General features: G+C 47.8%; 6 protein-coding genes across 6 annotated transcripts; 5 read left to right on the top strand and 1 right to left on the bottom strand.

The window, feature by feature from the left end:
• Positions 1-370: 370 nt before the first annotated feature.
• N7495_001473 (putative ABC transporter) lies at positions 371-2,741 on the top strand (the record flags this gene model as incomplete). Its single annotated transcript, XM_057204143.1, has 8 exons — positions 371-563; positions 643-880; positions 939-1,197; positions 1,272-1,725; positions 1,790-1,869; positions 1,929-2,082; positions 2,145-2,422; positions 2,499-2,741. The coding sequence occupies 8 exons, from the start codon at positions 371-373 to the stop codon at positions 2,739-2,741; spliced, it is 1,899 nt and encodes a 632-aa protein (XP_057068216.1).
• A 2,715-nt stretch (positions 2,742-5,456) lies between these two features.
• Positions 5,457-7,286, top strand: N7495_001472 (uncharacterized protein; the record flags this gene model as incomplete). Its single annotated transcript, XM_057204142.1, has 1 exon — positions 5,457-7,286. One exon carries the CDS (start codon positions 5,457-5,459, stop codon positions 7,284-7,286), a length of 1,830 nt encoding a protein of 609 aa, XP_057068215.1.
• A 1,239-nt stretch (positions 7,287-8,525) lies between these two features.
• Positions 8,526-9,653, top strand: N7495_001471 (uncharacterized protein; the record flags this gene model as incomplete). The annotated part of the gene is made up of 1 exon (XM_057204141.1): positions 8,526-9,653. The coding sequence occupies one exon, from the start codon at positions 8,526-8,528 to the stop codon at positions 9,651-9,653; it is 1,128 nt and encodes a 375-aa protein (XP_057068214.1).
• Positions 9,654-10,032: 379 nt separating this feature from the next.
• On the top strand, positions 10,033-11,811 carry N7495_001470 (putative methionine permease; the record flags this gene model as incomplete). Its single annotated transcript, XM_057204140.1, has 4 exons — positions 10,033-10,365; positions 10,427-11,152; positions 11,220-11,620; positions 11,673-11,811. The coding sequence occupies 4 exons, from the start codon at positions 10,033-10,035 to the stop codon at positions 11,809-11,811; spliced, it is 1,599 nt and encodes a 532-aa protein (XP_057068213.1).
• Positions 11,812-14,774: 2,963 nt separating this feature from the next.
• N7495_001469 (NADH dehydrogenase [ubiquinone] 1 alpha subcomplex subunit 1) lies at positions 14,775-15,291 on the bottom strand (the record flags this gene model as incomplete). Its single annotated transcript, XM_057204139.1, has 5 exons — positions 14,775-14,795; positions 14,851-14,945; positions 15,022-15,025; positions 15,099-15,191; positions 15,244-15,291. 5 exons carry the CDS (start codon positions 15,289-15,291, stop codon positions 14,775-14,777), a joined length of 261 nt encoding a protein of 86 aa, XP_057068212.1.
• A 641-nt stretch (positions 15,292-15,932) lies between these two features.
• N7495_001468 (uncharacterized protein) lies at positions 15,933-19,299 on the top strand (the record flags this gene model as incomplete). The annotated part of the gene is made up of 3 exons (XM_057204138.1): positions 15,933-16,414; positions 16,475-16,554; positions 16,649-19,299. The coding sequence occupies 3 exons, from the start codon at positions 15,933-15,935 to the stop codon at positions 19,297-19,299; spliced, it is 3,213 nt and encodes a 1,070-aa protein (XP_057068211.1).
• Positions 19,300-21,288: the final 1,989 nt, after the last annotated feature.

The raw sequence follows: 21,288 nt of genomic DNA, 5'->3' as shown, positions 1-21,288 counted from the left end.
GGGACCATCAAGTCTTAGTGTTCCCAGCTGGGCCACACTACTATACGAGCTGCATGAGCTGCCTCCTCATTGAATACCTAATGTACTAAGGTCAAGTCCCACCTTACGCCCCAATCTAAGATACAGCAACATGTTCCACTTGGCATGGAATTCAAGTCTGACCCCCCTTTCTCCAACTCCGCAGATGCAACCGATGGGTTTGAAATTCTTATATAACAAGGCGGGCGCTTCCCCGGGCTCCCCCGCCCTGTGTCGTGGCTTCTCCAGATACCAATTATCCATTTGTTTGCCTTACCCCTAGGCAATCCTTCTTACCGGGGCTGAGGTTGTGGTGATCGATTTGCACTAGAGTTGTGTTTTTGACTAGAAAATGGAGTCTGTTGAGCTAGATTCTCGTACCCCGGACCTGGAGGGTGTCGATCTCGAAAGAAATGAGAATGGTTTTCTGATGAATACCTCTGTGCGCAATTTTTCGTGGTCTGGACTTACTGTTACTGTCAAGGATCGGCAGACGAAGAAGGCGAGAGACTTGATCAACGGTATCAGTGGTGATGTGCTGCAAGGTTTGCTGGTCCTGGAATATGTCTATGGGTGTTCTTGGATGAGGATATGGCACCAACTAATTGCATTTGATCTATACAGGAGAAGTTGTGGCTTTGATGGGTCCTTCAGGATGTGGAAAGACAACACTGCTTAATGTCTTGGCTCGTCGACCTACCACATCCAGTAAGGTTAGCGGTGATAGCTTTGCAAATGGTCAGCATATCAATTCCGCCTCATTTGGACGCATGACTTCCTACGTTGAGCAGGAAGATGCCCTGATTGGATCCTTGACTGTTCGGGAGACATTGAAGTTTGCTGCAGATCTCTCATTACCGAGGTATGATTTCATTCTACGCTTCTATGTTGATATAGCTAATGCTTGGTAAATTCTTTAGCTCAGTGTTAAAGAGACAGCGTATGGATCGTATTCAAATGCTGCTTCAGGCTTTTGGGATTCAGAATCAGGAAGATATACTCGTTGGTACGCCGATTCGGAAGGGGATTAGTGGTGGTCAGAAACGTAGGGTCAGTGTGGCTAGCCAGCTTATCACCTGCCCGAAGATCTTGTTTATGGATGAACCCACCAGTGGACTCGACTCGACAGCAAGCTTTGAAGTCATCTCGTACGTGAAGGAGTTGGCGAGGGCGAATCGTGTATGTCTGAATGGAATGGATGACCTGAGGCGAATACATTAAAAAGTTTCAAGGCTGATATTGTTCCACGACAGATCATCGTCATCGCAAGTATCCACCAGCCCTCGACGAACATATTTCGTCTGTTTGATAAGTTGCTTCTTCTTTCGGCTGGGCGCTCGTGTTACTTTGGACCTGTTGCCAGTGTCGAAAACTACTTTCGCCAGATAGGTCATCCTATTCCAGGGCATACCAACCCTGCAGAGTTTCTTCTTGACATTGTCAGCTCGGACTTTGACATTGTCAAGGAGGATGCCCTAGCACGGGTGCAGGGGATCCTGAATGCCTGGACAAACTCAACAGAGTCTCATGCACTCACTGCACTAGTTTCCGAGCGAGATCGGAATATAGAGAAGGCTATGGATAAGCTGGTAGATGACGTGTCTCGACCGGGGGCAATCAGTATCACCTCAACTCTCCTTCATCGGTCTTTCATCAAAAGCTACCGTGATGTGGTGGCGTACGGGATCCGGATTGTGATGTATCTTGGTATGGAACCTTGGAAGGCAGGAACGCTTGCTGAAGATGGATGAATAGCTGACCTCGCATACAGGACTTGCAATCATGATGGGAACTGTCTGGCTCCGCCTTCATCCATCACAAGAGTACATCCAATCATTTGTGAATGCCATCGTGTGTACTCACTACCCTTCCAGGAACGACATTAAGAAGCAAACCTGACGCGCATCTAGTTCTTCGGATCAGCGTTCATGTCATTTATGGCAGTTGCATATGTTCCGGCATTCCTAGAAGACCGAGCCACCTTCGTCAAAGAGCGAGCAAACGGCCTGTATGGTGCAACCCCATTCGTGATCGCTAACTTACTCATCGGTCTTCCCTTCCTCTGTGTGTCACCCCCCATTGTCTCACAAGATCTAGACTTCGGACCCCTGCTAATCCCACCCCAGTCCTCATATCCATTTTGTTCTCCATTGTCTCATACTGGCTCTCCAACTTTCGCCCCACAGCCGATGCATTCTTCACCTGGGTGATGTGGATCTTCCTTGATCTCATCGCCGCCGAATCCCTTGTAGTATTTGTGACGGCGATATTCCCCAATTTCATAATCTCTCTGACATTAGTGGCCTTTGCGAACGGGCTCTGGATGAGCGTGGGTGGGTTCTTGGTGACTCCGAAGATCCTTAATCCGTTTTGGAAATACGTGTTCCACTACATCGACTATCAGGTGGGCATAGCCGTTTTTCCTTTTCACTCTTCGCTATTCGCTGCTTTAATCTACTGATCTAACCTGGACCCCGCAGGCGTATGTGTTCCAAGGTATGATGGTGAATGAGTTCTCTGAACGGACGTATTCGTGTGCCGCTGGGTGCCAGTGCATGTACACGACGGACTTGGCGTCTGAGTGTCAGATTCGCGGCACCGACGTGTTGGAGTCATATGGCTATGCTGCAGGCAGGACTGGTAAGTGGGTTGGGATTCTCATCGGTATTATTACCGTGTATCGGTTATTAGGCTGGATTGCGCTTCACCTGCACAGGACCTGACCAACATGACCTCAGTAGTGAACTGTGAGTCAATGTTGATATAGATCATCGGGGAAGACCAATCAAGAAGCTCTCAAGTGCTTGATCTCGTCTATCAGTCTGCCTGTTTAGTTTTGAAGGAATACTTCCATGTCTCCCCTCGAAGGGAATGCATATGCTGTCAAACGTCAACCTTCACCAGCCACGTAACCCTGGCAGGGCTCCTGTCACAACTATAGTTTCCCTGTACAACACTGGTGTAGATGCTATCTCGTTTTCACATTACTGAGTATAATAATCGTAAGGTCAGGATAAGATGATCACATCCTATTTGTCACTTCGGAATGATGTCTCCGAGAATCTACTCTGTAGAGAACCCTAAGTCGCGGTAAAGTTGGAAGATCCCAATTCCAAGACAATTTTCTCAGCTTTCCTCCCACACGATCCTTCGCACGTACCACATATAGCAAATAGCGGTGTAGGTCATGTCGAAATCTGATGTTATCGCGCAGTAGCGAAGACGCAAGGGGGACGCCATCTTTGGACTTTAAGCCGGAAAATAAAGGAACAAAGGGAAAAAAAGACTGGGGAATCTGGAGAATGAAGTCAGAATAGTCCTCCCATTCTTCTCTATTCATGATCTAGCCAGATGACATGCGTGTGAAGAGCTTATTAGCCCGGAGCCATGAGACTAGACTACGGCGTAAAATACACGTCGGCCCACCGAATCCATACGCCCCTCTTTTATCTGGGCCCGATCTTCATAGATCTTTCGATCAGTGGTCGAGAACAAAACAGTAGTACTTGGAGCCGCATGGGCATTGCTAGAGGGTTTACTCCGTGGGTCTAGCCTCATTGTTTTTGCCTCCTTTGCTCAGATCCCTTCCTGTTTTTTTTTCTTCCTCTTTCCTCTTTCTCTGATGTCTGAGATGTCTGAGATGTCCTTTTCCAAGGTAGTTTCTTCAACCCTCGCATTGACCTCGTGCCCATGTATTCTTATCATGATCCCACACGTGCGGGGTTGTCATCATCGAAGGCAGCAAGACGCAAGGAGGAAGGCTTAGATGTACATTATCGATATAATGGGAAATGAATGACCTGCAAGTCATTATTTCAACCAGACCAGGGTCATGGATCATTCCGGGGGCGAGGAACGTATAGTTCCCCGATATTGGCCTATACGAACGATCCACAATACCCCAATGTGGATAATATGGAGCCCTAGAGAACACCCGGGCAAAGATTCTCTGATAACTCAGCCACGGCCCGGTCTGCACTCGGGCGCAGAGTAATTCCAGCTTACGAACAACACACGGTGAAATTACATAGGATAGGAAATGGTCCCATGTACACAACTCCATAGATGGCTTGCCACATGGCAAGCTTCATTGGATAATTACCCTTTTTCTACATGCTAGCGTTATTCAATGTGGGGATTTGATGCATCAGTGGCGAGTTTCTATCTTTTTTTCCATTCATTTTTCCTATTCCTATGTATATGATGACAATTGATATCGGTTGCTACAGGTTGACATCTCCACCGACTTTTCCCAGGTACCAGGTACATAGTTATTGTATTTTCTAGAACATTCAAGATTGGAGAGACAGAAACACCAGCATGGAGCCCGAGAGATGACGTTTAATTTAAGAATTTCTTGATGGCATAGTTCCCTTAAACTATTCTCCATAGTTCACCCTTTCTGATAACTGATTGGGCCGCAATGGGATTAGTTTGGATCGGATCGGATGTGAGGAAGGATATAGACGGACTTAAGATACAAGAGTATAGTCTACTTGACTTACTATAGTTACCTAGGTACTAAAATTATTTAACTAGGTGACTACTAATTACTACTTAGCTTCTAGGTACCAAGGTAACTATCTAGGTATACTATCTAGGTAGAAGCCTAGAAGTACCTAGATAGAAGAGTATAAGGAAGTAAACAAGCCGAGGTTAAGCCAAGTAAACAGATTCTTCTTGTTGGGTACCGATTTAGAGCCTCTTTCGTGAAACACTAGGCTATTTCTTCTTTTCTTCTTTTCTTTATTTTTCTTATTTTTTTCCTATTTTTTCCTTTCTTTTTTTTTTTTTTTTCTCTCTACAATTGAAGTCCCGGCTCTTAACTTCTTCGCTTCCCCTTCCATCTCTTCTCTTCCCCATAATTGATCTCCCCTTATCATTTATCTTATTTCCACCCCTCTCTCTCACAGTATTGCTGCCCATCTTACTCCACGTCAGGCACATATAACTTATTTCTATTAGGCCATCTGCAGCTGCAGGCCTTTCCGACCACTCACGATTTCCCTCAAAACCCAACCGCTTTTCTGCGCCCGATTTCTGACTCTTGCCCAATCTCTCATGGAGACTTTGCCGTCAAGAAAGTACCACAGTCTCTTTTCCCGACAGATCTCAAACCTTTAGCCTGCCATCGCCATCGCGATCGGCAGGTCTGGTTGGTCTTGGGGTCTAGTACCGCCACAAAAATATTATTGAAATCGAAGCAGAACAGGAGCCCGGCATCGAAAGGGCCTGGTTTCCCTAGACTTCTGAGTCATCGTTACTTCTTTTTTTCTCAATTTTTTAATTTTAATTTTTTTTTCCCTGTGTGTCTACCTCACGGGTGGCTTGCTGTAAGTCGGGCAGATCTCCTTCCCTCCTGTGGGTTGCTTCGTGGACCAACCTGTTTCCTCCTAGAGACCACACCGTTCCCACCCCTTCAAAACGTGCAGCAGGCCATGTCTGGCCGAACTGGCAAGCCGGCCTATTTTGAGGAATTTGACGAGAGCTCGCAGGGAGTGGTACCCGACACCCGACAGTCGGCCACTTCCAATACTGCTGCAAAAATGACCAGGTTGGATCACAGATTCCATGAGCCGCTCATCGACGGCGCCAGTGACTCAGGTTATTCTAGTCGTACTGCCGCCACTGCCATCAGCTCCCAATCTGATCCGTCAGGCGGAAAATACCCGGGCCCTCATAAGCGAGACCTGCCCAAGCAGGCCGATCTCGTCAGGACAAGCTCCCTTCGCAAAGACCGCAGGGATCGGCCTCGAACAGCGCACGACGAGACGATGCCATACGGTCCCTACCAAGCTCCCGCTCCTCATTATGCTCCAGTGCCTCCCGCGTCATCCAAATCCCGCCGACGTGAACAACCCCATCGAAGGCCGTACCAAGGGCTCTACTACGACGAGCATTATCAACCCGCAGCCCAGGTAGATGGTCCATCGGACTACCCTCACACCTACTTCCCACCTCCTCCCCTTCCACACTCGCGCCAACGCTACGCTTCAGAGGCCATTGCCGAATACCAATCTTCAGGTAGACCCCGCTCGATGTATCAACGCTACTACAATGAGCCATCGCGGTCGGTGGGCTGGGCTCAGTATATACCCCACCCATCGTATGGCTACGAACACGCTCCTCCACCCTTCTCTGCGGCTTGGAATCATATCTCGGATCCATATGGGCCTCCTGGACCTTCGCATCACTATGCAGCGTCGGATTATGGCGCTCCTCCCCAGGAATATCCACGTGAGCGGTCGCAGTCCCATGCCAGGGAACCGACCCGCCCGCGCCGTGGTTCATACGCCCCAGTGGAATCACCAGATGTGTCCCCCGACGACTACTACGATGAGGATGACCCAGAGCAATACTACCAAGAGAGGCCAGCTCCCCGTAGAGCAAAAGATGACGAATATGACGAGGATCGACGAGAAATACCACCACCGCCCCCACCAGCTCCTTCCAAGCCCAGCAAGTCAGCTACAAAGGTCCACCAAGTGAAACGACCCGATGCGCTCCGAAAGGCCCAAACAACCAGTGCCATGCCTTCTCAGCGCCGGTCCTCCAGAGCGGCGGATACTGGCAGGCCATTGGATATGTCAGATGTGCAAGATGCATTGCCCGATTACAAAACTCGCCGTGTATCACGAGAGCCTAGACCGGAACGAGTCAACAGTCTTCGGGAAAGTCGAAGATCACAATCGTACCACGATGGCTCACGGGGTGCCCAGGTTGTTGTGGAGAACTCCGGACGGCGTCGCCAGCAGCAGCAATATCATCCCGAAAGTCGAGCCAGTATGGACCTAGAATATCGCGAGCGTATGGTCGAAAACTATCAGGCTTCCAGGAATAATCATTCCACTGCTGTGACACCTCTGTCGAGTGAGACGTTCCTCACCAAGGGGGCCGGTTCCGGCAGTGACTTTGGTAGCCAGAAGAGTCGATCTAACAGCAGCCGCGCCAGTGGTGGAACTTCCAAGGCCGAAAAGGACATGAAATTGATGGTTGGAGGAGTTGCCATGTCATTCATGGAAAGCGAGTTGCAGGGCAAGTCGATCAGCATTACCGCCGATGATACCGGTGACATGCGATTGGACATTTCCAAAGGCCACGGTCGCCGTGCTCCTAAGAAGTACGTTCCAGGTTCTTCTTACTCTGATTATACAGACGTTGCAAGCCGCCGGGAAGAAGATCCACGGCGTACTGTACGCCGCGAAGCCCGTTCTGAGCGATCTAGTCACCGGTCCGCCGGGTCCCGTTATGGACAGCGATACAATTAAGTGTGTGAACATGCTTCAATGTTTCAACCGATACGAGATTTATCCATATTCATGCCATTTATTATCTTCATTTGGATGCTGAGTGTTCTTTCTTGTTTATTTTTCTCTTTTCTCTTTTCGTTCTGCATTAGCGCTAGCTTGGCAGGTCTATCTAGATCTGCCAAAAGTTTTCTCATATTGGGTTTTCGGCATGGTTTACTCGGCGGTTTCTTTGGTTGGATTCTTGGAAAGGAAAAAAAAATTATGGGTTTCCAGCGAAGCGCCACTGGGGGCTTTAGTTGATGACTCCATAATTTTTTCTTCGGACTTGGGATGGATGGGATTTTTTATGATTTACTTGCAATTGGTCTGCGTTTGGAGCAAGCCTACACAGTGAAGACTTCCCTTCTGATGGAAAATCGATACTGTGCAAGCTCACTCCGTTACGGGTGATATGATTGTATGATTCTGATGACCTGCGATGACAATATCCGTCCTATGTTTGGTGGATTTGATACACACGTTTTTGTCATGTCAGCGTTTGTGTATAGCTTTATTTTGTGCTTGATTCCTGAACCATTCATGTTTATGTTGGATGTCTTGATGTCCTGGGCCTTTGGTCTCTTCCTGGTTACTGGTTTGTTCGCGCGACTCGTTGATGGAGAGAGATTATACCCATGTCTTTATTGTTATTCATTTACTCGTCCACGCTTCTATGTGTGGCGTTTTTTTGATACAAGTATCTGTTCTGAAGTTCCGCGGATTCCACGTCAAGGTCGAACAAGTTTAGCCTCTGTGATCAAGTTCCATCTCATTATTTTGGGAGTTTATGTAGTTCAACTTCATAGTGGGGAAAGCGGCCCCGCTACGGAGTTTTAGGGTCTTAAAATTCATGGCCTTGGAGACTGTAGGTTAGTGGATCCGTTTTAAGATGATCTGGATCTTTCCTATTTCGAGACTTGAAGAGTGTGGATCTTATTGGGTGAAATCATAGGGTATCGTTGCCGCAGCAACATTATCCCATAAACATAGCCCCCCAGCCTCCTCTATGTTCCAACCTCCCCATTTCCTATGAGATTACATTTTGCATATCTCCCATTCTTGTCTTGCCCATATGCAAGTAAATCTGAGGTGGACTTGAAAAAAATCTTTGTTCGCTTTCCAACATTCCAGTGATCGAATATCCCTTCTCACTATCTACCATCCCAGCATTCCGTCGCGTCTCGAGCCACGTGCTCTTGACTGGTTGATCCGCCCACCATGGCTCCAATTCTATCAACCAGGCTATTTTCGTACATCTCACGTATCTCAGTCGAGACTCACGATGTCAGCAATGAATCGACTCCAGACCCCACCCCGTCACCAACACTGAACAAGGTCGCTGCTCGAGCCGCCACAAACACCCATGTCTACGGCGCAGGAACTATCGACCCGCACAGCATCAAAATGCAAGGTCTGCTGGCCCTCTTTGCTCTGATCGGTCTAGGCTTCGTCCTCGGAGCCATCTGGTTCTTCTTCTGGGCCAAGAATGGTGGATTCCAGTGGCGCAAAGGCGACTGGGACGACTACAAGTCTACAGTTCTACGTCGCAAGGGCCCCGATGGCCGTACTCTAAGTAACGCAACGAAGAGCACCAAGCTAGGAGGTGGCAGTATAGTTGGATACAGTGACACTGGCTACACCTACGACGACGAAACAGCAACAATGATAACCGAGAAGGAAAAGCCCAAGCAGAAGAAAAAGAAGTTCACTGAAACAGCCAAGGAGCGCCTTCTCCGTCGAAATAAAGACGAGTCCTGGGAGGGCGAGGGTGACGACGACATGCGTGCGTATCGGGAGGAGAAGCCCGCCCAAATTGGCGGCATGAACCGTGAAGCAGACGGCACATACCACGGCAGCGACTATGACTCTTCCACCGCGCCGTCGCACTACAACCGAAGCGACATGACCGAATCACGCTACGAGCAGCCGCGCCGTGCGAAGACGAAGAACAAGAAGCGTGATCCCTCTGGCTTTTCTTTTACTGCTGGCAGTGAAGATGTTCTCAGCCAAACGAGTGATGAGCGCTACGAACGCCACGAGCGTCGCGAGCGCCGCGAGACTCGTCGCCGTGAGCGTGAGCGTGCTACTGCGCCTAAGACCGCTTCGACTTCACGTACCAGATCTCCCCCTAAGAATGACACTCGTAAGATGCCCGGTCACTTTACCGAGCCTCTTGATTTGTCGTCGAATGGGTCGCGCTCTGAGTACCAGTACTCAAATGTTGATACCGAGGACTCGGGTACTAAGAGCTACAGTCACCCCATCCCGGGCTTAACTAAGGGTTATCGTCGTGATAAGAGAGATAAGCGCAGTCGTCGCCGTGATAGTCTGGATGACAGTGATTGAGCTTACTCATCAGCCGACGAGGACGACGAGTATTTTTTTTTGTATTTGATTTTACGGATATGGATCTGGGCGGAATAGGGACATGGGTTAGGAATGTAAATAACGAACTCAGTAGATGAATAAATTTTATGATTATTATTCTTTTCTTTCTTCTCTTTTCTTTAGCATCTCGTGCGTGTGACCTTGTCAACTCCAAGTTGTGAATATGGCCGTGTGACGCGGTGACCACAAACACCTCACATTGGAGCCAAATGGCGTGCCAGCACACAATATACCTTGATTTCCAAGCAGCTGACAATTCACATTCTTCTTAATACACGACTCTAGTCCTTCATCCTTCCAAATCTACCAATGCCTCATACTAACTGAAACTGCGACCATGTCTAGCGAAAGACAGCCTTTGTTACACACAGATGAAGGAGTGGAGAACATCCAGATCGTCTCGGATCTACCCGAAGAATATTTAGAATATCCAGATGCTCTTCCGGGGGTGAACCATGGAAAAAATCTCAACTGGACCAGTGCATACATTCTGTCTGTGTCGCGAGTAATCGGCTCAGGCATTTTCGCCACGCCAGGTTCTATAGTCAAGTCTGCCGGAAGTGTCGGGTTGACATTGCTGGTATGGGTCTTCGGCTCCATTTTATCAGCTTGTGGACTAGCTGTGTCGATGGAATATGGCTGTATGCTGCCTAAGTCTGGCGGCGATAAGGTAGAAAGAAACCAAACTGTCGAATTAATAAATTGGCCCTGCTGACGGTGGCTGTGAATAGGTATACCTGGAGTATACCTACCCCCGACCGAGATTTCTCGCGTCAACTCTGATAGCAGTGCATGCCGTTGTGCTAGGCTTCACGGCTAGCAACTGTATAATATTCGCGAAATACACGCTCTTCGCCACTATCGATCATCCGACCGATTTCCAGCATAAAGCCCTTGCAGTCGGTCTGTTGACTGCCATCACAATTGTGCATGGTTGCTTTTTGAAAACGGGTATCGCGATCCAAAATGCACTGGGCTGGGTCAAGATCTTCTTGATAAGCGCCATGTCGCTAACGGGGCTCTGGGTTATTCTACTCCATTTCTTCGGCGGCGATACCGATATCTCACCGGGCGTATCAACAATCAGTTACTCCTGGAATTCGATGTGGGAGGGCTCGAACTGGAGCTGGAGCTTGCTGTCGACATCTTTGTTCAAGGTCATCTATTCCTATTCTGGGCTGAGTAATATCAATAACGTGCTGAGTGAGGTGCATAACCCTGTGAAAACGTTGAAGACTGTCGGGCCGGCGGCACTGTTCACGGCCGGTGGTCTGTATCTGCTTGCTAATATCTCTTACCTTCTTGTGATTCCGCTGGAGGAAATCAAGAGTAGCGGGGAGTTGGTTGGCGCGCTACTGTTTGAACGCTTGTTTGGGAGCCATGTCGGCCGGATAATTTTCCCTCTTGCCATCGCGGTGTCTGCAGCTGGAAATGTCATGGTCGTGACATTTGCCTTAGTATGTTCCGTCATCCGGCATTCCAATATCATCCAAAGAAGTGAAATAGAAGTTAACCGCAATATAGGCACGAGTGAATCAGGAAATAGCCCGACAGGGCTTCCTACCATACCAAAATATTCTCTCGTCTTCACGGCCCTTTGGAACTCCTCTCGGCGGACTGATAGTGCACTATGTACCATCCATCCTAGTGATAACCCTACCCCCAGGGCAGGACGTATACAACTTCATCCTGGATGTGGAAGGATATCCAGGCAATATATTCGCTCTAGCCGTGACAGCCGGCCTACTGGTCCTGCGGTATCAGGAACCAGGTCGATTCAGACCATTCAAAGCGTGGCTGCCAGCTGTCTGGCTGCGAGTCGTGGTATGTGTGACGCTCCTGATTGCGCCGTGGGTTCCGCCTCCGAACTGGCAAGGTGATGTTCACTTCTTTTATGCAACCTATGCAATCGTGGGTATTGCTATGTGAGTACAGTCGAGTCCAAGTTGAGTTGTCGCTGCTAATGACGTCATATAGTCTTGCTTTCGGGGTTGCTTATTGGTATATTTGGACTCAACTTCTTCCGAAATGGGGAGGATATGTATTGGAGGAGGCAGAAGAAACATTAGATGATGGCACGACTATAAAGAAGCTGGTTCATTCTGGACGATACTGAGAATACGTTATCCAAATACGGATACGATGATAATACATTGATATATATATATATATCATAACTGCTTACGTAGATTATATCCCTGCTGCAAGAGTAGAATGAGGACAGGAAAGTCCAGATGCCAACACGAACCGCCAGGACATTAAAAAAGCTTGATCTTCCAAGGTTGGAAACAGCATCAACCTCAGTAACATTAATCACTATCACTGGATCTGGTGAATGTATCCGGATGTCCTATTTGCATTCAAGGTAGAAGGGAAGACAACTCCCAAATGCCTCACTGAAAGCGCCAGATTGCCCACATTATATGTTGCTGTAGTCAACATGACCTCGTCCATTCGCTCACTCTAGATGTGGTCTACTCAAGTTCTACGGGCTGCTCGAGTTATGAGCTATCGAAGGGCGATAGACCCTAGCGGTGTATTTAAAAGAACCGGGTATCTCTCAGTAACGAAAACCTAGGTAAGTGGTAAGCTCTTCCACTCTACACATTTCACACAATTTTATGGCATACATCGGTATTAGATCGAGATACTCGGGTTCTTATCTAGAATTTTATTGACTGTTCCAGTTTGTGGGCTACTGGGGCAGGAGAAAAATATTGATATCATAGACGATAAAGATATGGAGGAAAAACATGAAAGATGATAAAAGATGAAAAAGAGAAAAGGAGTGACGATGAATAGAATGATGAAGAAGAGAAGGGAAATGGGAATGGGAAACGGGAAATGGGAAATGGGGGTACCATCAGAAGAGAATATGGAGTGCTCTCCACCTCAGTTCGTCACATGGGTAATGAGAAGAGGAAAGCGAAGTAATACTGAGACGTCAGAGCTGTGGTGATCAATTCTAGCTTAGGTACGTGAGTCTTGCTCTCGTCCTGTCCAGTATGGCTCTCATCATATTCATCTCGAAGAGCTAGCTTTCCTGCCCGGTCCAAGGGGCGATGAGGACAAAATACAATATAAAAGACCCGTTCTAATGGGCGGCGATAGGACAAATTAAAATAAGAAAGTGTTGAGAAAGAAGAAAATAAAAGGAAAAATAAATGAGGGGAGGGGGATTTATAGGACGTTTTTCTGCCTTGGTCACCAGAGTTCGTTGCCTAGTTTACTTCCAGATTACCTACTCGTCCAAATTAGGAAGTGTGTATGTATCAGATCATTTGGGCATGAATCACTAAGTCAGCAACTAAGTCAGCATAGGATAGTATTCTAATAGAACTTTGGAAGTTCAAGGTAGATCATCAATGCTGTTTTCTCGGAATTCTAGAATTCAAGGGCTGCTAGGCTGCAGAGAAATGTATGGTTACTGTGAAATTGTAGAGAAGTCCCAAAAGCTCAAATCACAATAGGGTCCACGGGTGCCAAAGGTTCGCAGAATACCTAGGTATTCCACCTACATATGTATGTAGATCTATTACCTACCTAGACTTACTGACATACGGAGGAAACAGTAATGTAAATAACTATGTGTGTGGTTCAAACACTTCATGTGAATAATACTCCTGCCTCAGTCATGACTCAACAAAGACACGTATTGTGATGACGTTATTTCGTGATGTTTTTAAAAGCCTCAACTGTTTTCTTCTCTACCCGCGACCACGAGGGTCACCAAGCAATGAAAAAAAAGATTGAATACTGCAGATGAGAAGTAATCTTGTTGGTAAAAAAATTCCCTGACCACGAAGGCCAGGAGCAGTCAGGTTGATAGTTTTCAACCAGCAAAAACATAATCTCGGATTCCTCCTCATTGATATACGTAATACCCATGCACTTGGATGGTTGAAGAAGAAAGAAAAATTATTTTAGGATCAGAGAGGAGACGGGACTTATACTTCCTGTCGCGCTAGTGAAGCCGCTAATCCGTATTGAGTGAATGGTCATCAAGTCACGGGATCGAGGCCAAGGGACGATAAGGACGATAAGGTAGTAGGGTCACTCAGTCAACTGAGCGATTGGCTTGGATCACGTCTCCTTCTGGAAAAGTGTAACAGTTTCTTTAAAAATAGTGGCATAAATGGATCTTCGAAAGAAAACCTTGATTGAATCTAGAAGTGGCTGTCAGAATTGGCTGTTTCATATCTATGTCCAGGGCTGCATAAGAGGTTGGTGCAGGAAGAAAAAGAGAAGGTGAGAATGAGCATTAAATAGTCCAGAAAAGTCTTGACAGAGCACAGAGTAATTACCAAGCCGGTGATAGTGTCGGTGGTGGCACCATGAGAGCGAAGTTGATGGAGAGGGCAGGGCTATTACTAGGACAGAGGGCTGGAGTTATGGGATGAACTATGTAAAGTGGCATGTATGGAGATTTCATGATTAGGGCAGTGCACGACTCCTTCTATATAAGCCCTTGGAAGGGATATCTAATTTTTCCGACTCAGTGGTCTAGACTTTTAGCCGCACAGACTTTGCATAGTATTCAATGTTTCGATGAGATATCTATATTTCATCCATATCTTTCATTCATGGATGTCATATGGATATGTCGGACGCTCCAACCTGGGCAGGGCTCCTGAGCGACTTTTTGATTGGGAATTAGGTGCATGTCTCCTCACACTTCTGCGGTAAACCCAAGCTAAATTATAGAGCGATGAGATATCGATCATAGGATACCAAGATCATGTGAATTCACGTATATAGATGTTTGAAAATGCTTGGGTGATAACTTTGAGGCCTTCCAAGGATGTGAGCTTGAAAGTGATTTGGGACTCTGGGATATCTGAATCTCAAAGGAGTCAAAGTCTCATCACAAAATCTCTGTTGATGAGATATCTATTTGCTAACGAGCATCCACTCTATCTTCCAACACTGGATTCAAAGATTTTGAGTAGGTATAGTCAAGAGAAGTAATTCATTGATATTTTACAGCACTGTTCTCTATAAATTTCGCGGTGGATATGTATTGGAATGGAAAGGAAGGATAAACGGACGAGACATTGAACGACGTTGGATTTTGAGGACTTAGTAAATCCGCTTCTCGACCTATCAAAATGGTCAGTACATCCAGGAACAGTTAGCAGAAAGCAATTGTCCCTACCTTCCAGGGGTTGCTGAGCTCGAATCCCTTTGGTGCCTGGTGGTTGCTGGACTGTCCTCTGTGTACACCAGTGATCCGGTAGTCCCGCTGCATCACTGTGTTTGCGCAACGCATGGTTAGTAACCCGGGTTTCCTGCCGAAGATAATCGTGCGGTTGAATCAGAAACTTACTTTGCTGTGAGTGAGTTAGCTAATATATTCTGCAATAGTTCCGACCGCAACCGATTACGGCCAAGGAATAAACTTACACGATCCCAGAGATCCGTGTTCCAACGGGTCTTCTTGCCGTCGTTGACGTAGCGCTTAGTGAAGTGAAGACCAACACCAGTCACGCCGAACATCTAGAGGGAATGGTCAGTCGTAGCTCTCTCGACGAATTGACGAATGACGAACGCCGATAATGATCCCATAGGGAATCAGAGCCTCGAAGGGGACACCCATGTTGTATATTCTTTAAAGACGTGGAAAAGGGCGAAAGGTGAGAGGGAATGATATATTCAATTGACCGAGTCGAGCTCGTAGCGCAGGCTAATATCGGGTGGAGGAGGGAGAGAAAGGCCGTCGGCTCAAGTCTGGAGGTCTGTGATACCCGATATGGTTTAGCGCGCCTGACTCAGCCCGACAGCGACGACAACTCCATGGCCAAGGGGGAAGCGCATCGCATTTGATTGCAATAGGGATCGCCCCCGACCGATTAGATTGCAAGTCTACGCGTCTCGTATCTATTTACCCTTTGTATTGAGCTAGTTTTTTTCTGGAGTAAGTCCTCTTCCTCCCGCGACACGTGTTTGCGAAACTCCATTCAACTCACACCTTTGTTCACCTCCAGCTAGTCCGCGCGCCGAATACTTTCTTTTCTTGATAAAGCGCACATCCACTGCTTTCAAAGCTAAGCTCACGAATACCCTTCTACTCAAATTGCGTGGGCATCCAGATGCCCCCTCAGAATCCTTACCGACGCGAGCGGGGTGGCCCTCAAGTTTAAATTGGCCGAGCCCTTCTTTGAACAACAAAAGCTTCTCGACACACGCGCGCAACCCTTCTGAGCCTCTTTCGCCCTGGCGACTGCCGTGACATTCACTATGGCGGCGACAGTGCCGCCAGTGAATGATGACCCCGGTCAACTCGATCCACATCTCGATCCACTTGCCGATCAGGTGGATAGTGACCTGGACGCCGAAGGGGAGGAAGAAACAGATATGTATGGAATGGATCAACAACTTCAGGATGCCGTTCATCGAGCCTACACTGGCGAATTGGGCGAGGAAGTAGGTCAGAGCTGGACCAATGGAGAAGTGCACTCAGTAAATGCTCAGCCAGATGGTGACAATGATGAGACCGAACCTGTTGGTGCCGTGAAGCTTCCAGATGATGCAGCATTGTCAGATGACGAAGATGAAGAGTCAGCGGACTCTGATCCCCCATTCGAAGACGATGATAATGAGAACGACCGCGACGTTTCAGAGCACAGTGAACCAGAGTCAGAGGCAGAAGAAGACTGGGAAGATGAAAGCAATGGACAAGAAGACGGAGACCTCGACATCCCAAGCCGCGCAACTTGCCTGTATGATGATCGAAAAAGACCGCCTCCAGGCCCGTGCGTATCAAAGCTGACTTGTAGTAGGTTTTGTAGCCAAGACGAGGAACACGACCCCGGTGAAGACTTTGAAGAATGGCTTTCATGTATTGTTTGTGGTGATCATTGTACGTTTTGAAAGTTTTTGAAAGTTTTGGTTTTGACGGCTTTGCGGCCCGCGAAGCTTAACCAAACTCAATAACTCTTGCTGACTCTTCTTAGCCCATCGACAATGCGCCCGTGATCAGGATGCGTTTAATGACAGTGATGACCCCTGGAGATGTCCTACTTGTGCAGGGAATGGCTTTGAACCTGACCCTGCAGAGACCTCTGAAACACAACCAAAGTCTGGGACAACACATCTTCCTAAAGAACTCTTACCTGCTCACACGGGAGCTTCAAACTCTGGATTCCACTCCATTTTTGACACCAAAATCAACGAGGATGTACTGAATAGCTCACGTTCGCTACGAAAGCGAAAAGCGTCGGACGTGGAAGAGCATGTGCCCGTTCTTCGGAAACGACGACGTCAAACAGAATTCTCCCTTTTAACCGATGGAGCAATCGATGGTGCAGATGTAAATGCAAATGCAGGCGCAGGCGAGACCTCCCCTGCTCAGCGTCCTACGCGTTCTCGTCGGGCCCGTGGTCTTGATCAAAACTGCCGAATAGTTTCAAGAGGATTTAGCAAACTCATTCTTGGATTTCGGATCGGCGGCGGCAACGCGGAAAGAGCTATCATCGCTCAAAGTCGACCGCAGCGTCGGAGAAAGAAAGCATCAAAACCCCCACCTGTACCTCAACCACCCCAAGCTCATTTTGCCCCTATCCCCCCTGTACCCTACAACTACATTACTCCCTTTCATGACCGTGATGGTGATGACTCCAAATCCAAGCCGTATGGAGGTATTTTGACCGACACCGAGGCAGACACCTCAAAGACTCTCCCTACGCAGCTTGACCGCGAAAAGTTCGAACACGCGCGCCAAAAAGCCGAAGATGAATGGCAACAGAAAGTCCGAGAAGCTGAGCTTAATGGCGAGGCTCCACCGTCAGCATCACAAAAAGTTTCAGGGCCACCTTCAAAGATCAAGTGCATTAACTTTGGTGGCTATGAGATCGAGACCTGGTATGCAGCCCCTTACCCAGAGGAGTACAGCCGGAACCGCGTGCTCTACATTTGTGAATTTTGTCTAAAGTACATGAACTCCGACTATGTCGCTTGGAGGCACAAACTCAAATGTCCGGCCAAACACCCTCCAGGAGACGAAATTTACCGCGACGGCTCCGTGTCAATCTTTGAGGTTGACGGACGGAAGAACCCAGTCTACTGTCAGAATTTGTGTCTCCTAGCCAAGCTTTTCCTCGGCTCCAAGACTCTTTACTATGATGTGGAACCTTTCCTGTTCTACGTGATGAGTGAGTACGATGATCTTGGCTGTCATTTTGTTGGATATTTCAGCAAGGAAAAGCGACCAAGCTCCGCCAATAACGTTTCATGTATTCTCACCCTTCCCATTCATCAACGAAAGGGGTACGGCAATCTCCTGATTGATTTTTCATACCTCCTCACCCGCATCGAGGGTAAGAATGGATCACCCGAAAAACCACTTTCTGATATGGGTCTTGTATCATATCGCAACTACTGGCGGTTAATTCTTTCATATCAGCTGCGAGATTTGAAAACGCCTATCAGCATTGCTGATCTCTCTGACCGGACGGGGATGACAGCAGATGATTTAGTATCAGCCCTGGAAGGACTTCGGGCTCTCGTACGGGACCCGATTACGAAAACCTACGCGATCCGCTTGGATACCAAGTACTTTGAAGAAGTCATCAGTGGTTGGGAGAACAAGGGTTACGTTCAGCTCAATCCTGATGCTTTGCAATGGACCCCGTACGTTATGGGTCGCAACAACCAGTCACACTTTGAACATGCTCCCATGCATGCCGTTGCTGCTCGGGACGACGAGGACGAAGACGAGACTGATGAAAGCCCCATGATGAATGGCGGATTTGGAGAAACAGCTGGACCACCTTCTACTGCTCATCTCTTAACCAACGGGGTGCATCCACACCGCGAACCATCTCCTATTCCAAATCCGGCTGCCGGGATTCCTCCCTCTCGCTTTGAACTGTGGCCTCCCGTTCATGTTCCCGCATCGAGGGGGCGTAAACCTGGTCGTCCTCCATCAGGCAGAAAAACCAGCCACCGGGGATCGATTATGCCAAGCACTCCGCGCACCAGCGGTCGCAACACACCGCGTCGGGGATCTGCTCTGCCAGCTTTTACCCCGATGACCAATTCACCAATGCGGCGAGGTCGTAGCGCCCTACTCACCGGCTCCCCGGCAGTGGAGGACACTACAGAAGACACTCCTCAAGAGGACACTCCTCAGCCTCAGCCCAAGGGTGTTGATACCGAGGAAGCCGTCGAAGAGAACGCAGATCCCACTCCTTCTGTTGGTTTGGATGGGGCGTTCGACAGCAGAGACGAAACGGCAAATGTGAACGGAGAAGCTGAGACGAACGGAGTCCACTCGGAAAGTCCTGTAAAAAGCCCGGTGCCCAGAACACCACAAAAGAAAACACATTTGTCGCGATCACCCGGAACCGCAACATCCCACCGATCAAAGCGATTCGAGAATCAGCAGAGCCAGAACCAGAATCCCACCAAGACACCCCAATCTGTCGGCCGCAAGGCGCTGATTGAAAAAGTGCAAGTGATGATTCCGGCCGAGATAGATTCACCTTCTCGGCGCGGCAAAAAGGCTGTGACCAAGACCAACGGGATCAGTGAGCATGCCTCGACAGCCGATGATGACGCAGATGCCGAATACGAGGCCGACGGAGACGTGGTAATGGAGACATGAGTAACCAATATCCAATAACCAATATCGCATTGCAATATTCAATTTCGCATAGGAATGGGAATGGGAAGGAAAACCAATACATACAGGGCGCTTAGTTTGAGCTTATCTTTCAATCTTTTGGCAGTAGGGCTTGGGAATGGAATCAGATTCCCATGTCTATTGCTTTTGAGCGTTTGGCATGTTTATGCCGCTCATTCATTCGCTCGGTTGAGTGTTTTTTTTTTTTTTTATCATGATTAGGATTATTAGGATTAGGATTTTTTTGATTTCTAGCCAGGAGTGTGGGTTGCTTCACTTGTGGGTTTACTTTTATTTCTTAATCGACTTCGATTTTTCTAAACCAAGTGAACAGTAAGTCTAGAAGTAGAATATAGAGTAAAGAGTAAAGAGTCCAGCTAAAACAGCCAAGTAGAAGTATAATGTATCATTACTCTGTATTCCTATAGTACTCGATCGGCAAGATCGGCCCCCAAGCTGTCAGTTCAAATGGAGTCAAGCTTGGACCTGAACCAACCCATGGATCCAAACACCGTTTAAGCATAACATTCGGCCGTGGTTCGGTACAAATTAGTGATATGACAGCGGTAGCTAAGACCCTGAAGATCTTCAATTGTACTTTCTAGTACACGCTACTGCATGGACAAGGAATTCTATGGGTCTGGTTGGCCGTATAAAGCCCTAATATTAATCCAGCGGAGACATAATGTGTTGTTCATTCCCCACGTCACTTTTCCCCTCTTAAACTTGGCTTCTGCTTTTTGAAGAAGAGTTTTCTCGTTTCATTTCATTTCTTTTTCTCCATTCCTTTTAGTCTCGGACCACTTTTTTTTTCCTTTTTTCCTTTTCCTTCACTTTGCGCCCTATCCTCCTTTCCCATTCTGCGGCTAACACGTACAATCCAAACTGATCTAGCCTATATTCTGGGATTTGTACTCTGACTTATCTTACTGGTACTAACTTAGTAGCTTGAAACTGGAAGGGAAGAATATCCATGGTGATGACCAATCATCATAGCTCGGAGTATATGATGTCGCATGTGGCCTGCACGGGATCAGTCTAGGACAGTCATAGCACATCAAAGCCCCCCCTTAATTCCTTTTCTTCCTTCTCCTTCTACTACTTACACCCCTCACTCTCGGCTCGGATAATGGTTTTCGTTGTCTTCCTTGGCCTATTAACGCACACAGCTCATCATTGTACCTGTGTGGGTTAAACCCCTCGAAGCGGGGCCCACCAGCTGAAGAATGCGAAATCATTTGGCCCCAACGCTTTACCGGTGGTAACCATAGGCATTAGATCTGACCTGAAGAGTTCACAGTTATTTGAAGTCTCTCGGTATTTGACCTCGGGAGTCTCATGGGCTCGTAGCCAGCTCGCTGTCAGCTCGCCCTAGGGAATGACACCGTCACCCGTCACATTCATGCAGGATGCAGCAAGGCAGCGCGTACCACTGTGTCTCTCAACTCCAGGCTTTCGTCACCACCTATTTAACCCCAATGAGCCCATAAGCTGACAGGTTGGCTAAGGGGGAAAATAACCCTTCTTTATAGGTCCTCGTTCGCATATTCTGATCTGCCGGTGGCTGTGATTTATGCGTACTTTTGATGAAGAGTACTTCATCAGGCAACAGGACAGCTCAATATTGCAGAATCTAGATTCTGTCGAGTATTGACGAATACTGACGAACAAGATTCGCAGGATTTCATCTAGAGTGTATATCCGATCACCCAGTCAGAGAAGCATGAGATTATACTCTCGGACCAAGGCCTCTCCACTTGAATTCTTCGCTAGATCTGATAGACAGATCCAAGATTCAAGATCGATCAATGCAGCCAACCGGCGCACCCTCACCAGCGCACGTACCCTCGTACATGCTCTCGTATCGATGGAGTTACGAGTTGAGATACCTGCATGACACAGGAAATGTGATGTGTCCAATTCTCATCTTTCATAGTCTGTACTATTGCAGTACAAAGTAGGGTTTTCGAC

Source organism: Penicillium taxi (assembly GCF_028828555.1).
Source record: "Penicillium taxi strain IBT 34144 chromosome Unknown utg000001l_segment0_segment0, whole genome shotgun sequence".
NCBI lineage: Eukaryota > Fungi > Ascomycota > Eurotiomycetes > Eurotiales > Aspergillaceae > Penicillium > Penicillium taxi.
The sequence above is the reverse complement of the archived record's forward strand: the minus strand, read 5'-3'. Positions and strand labels throughout refer to the sequence as shown.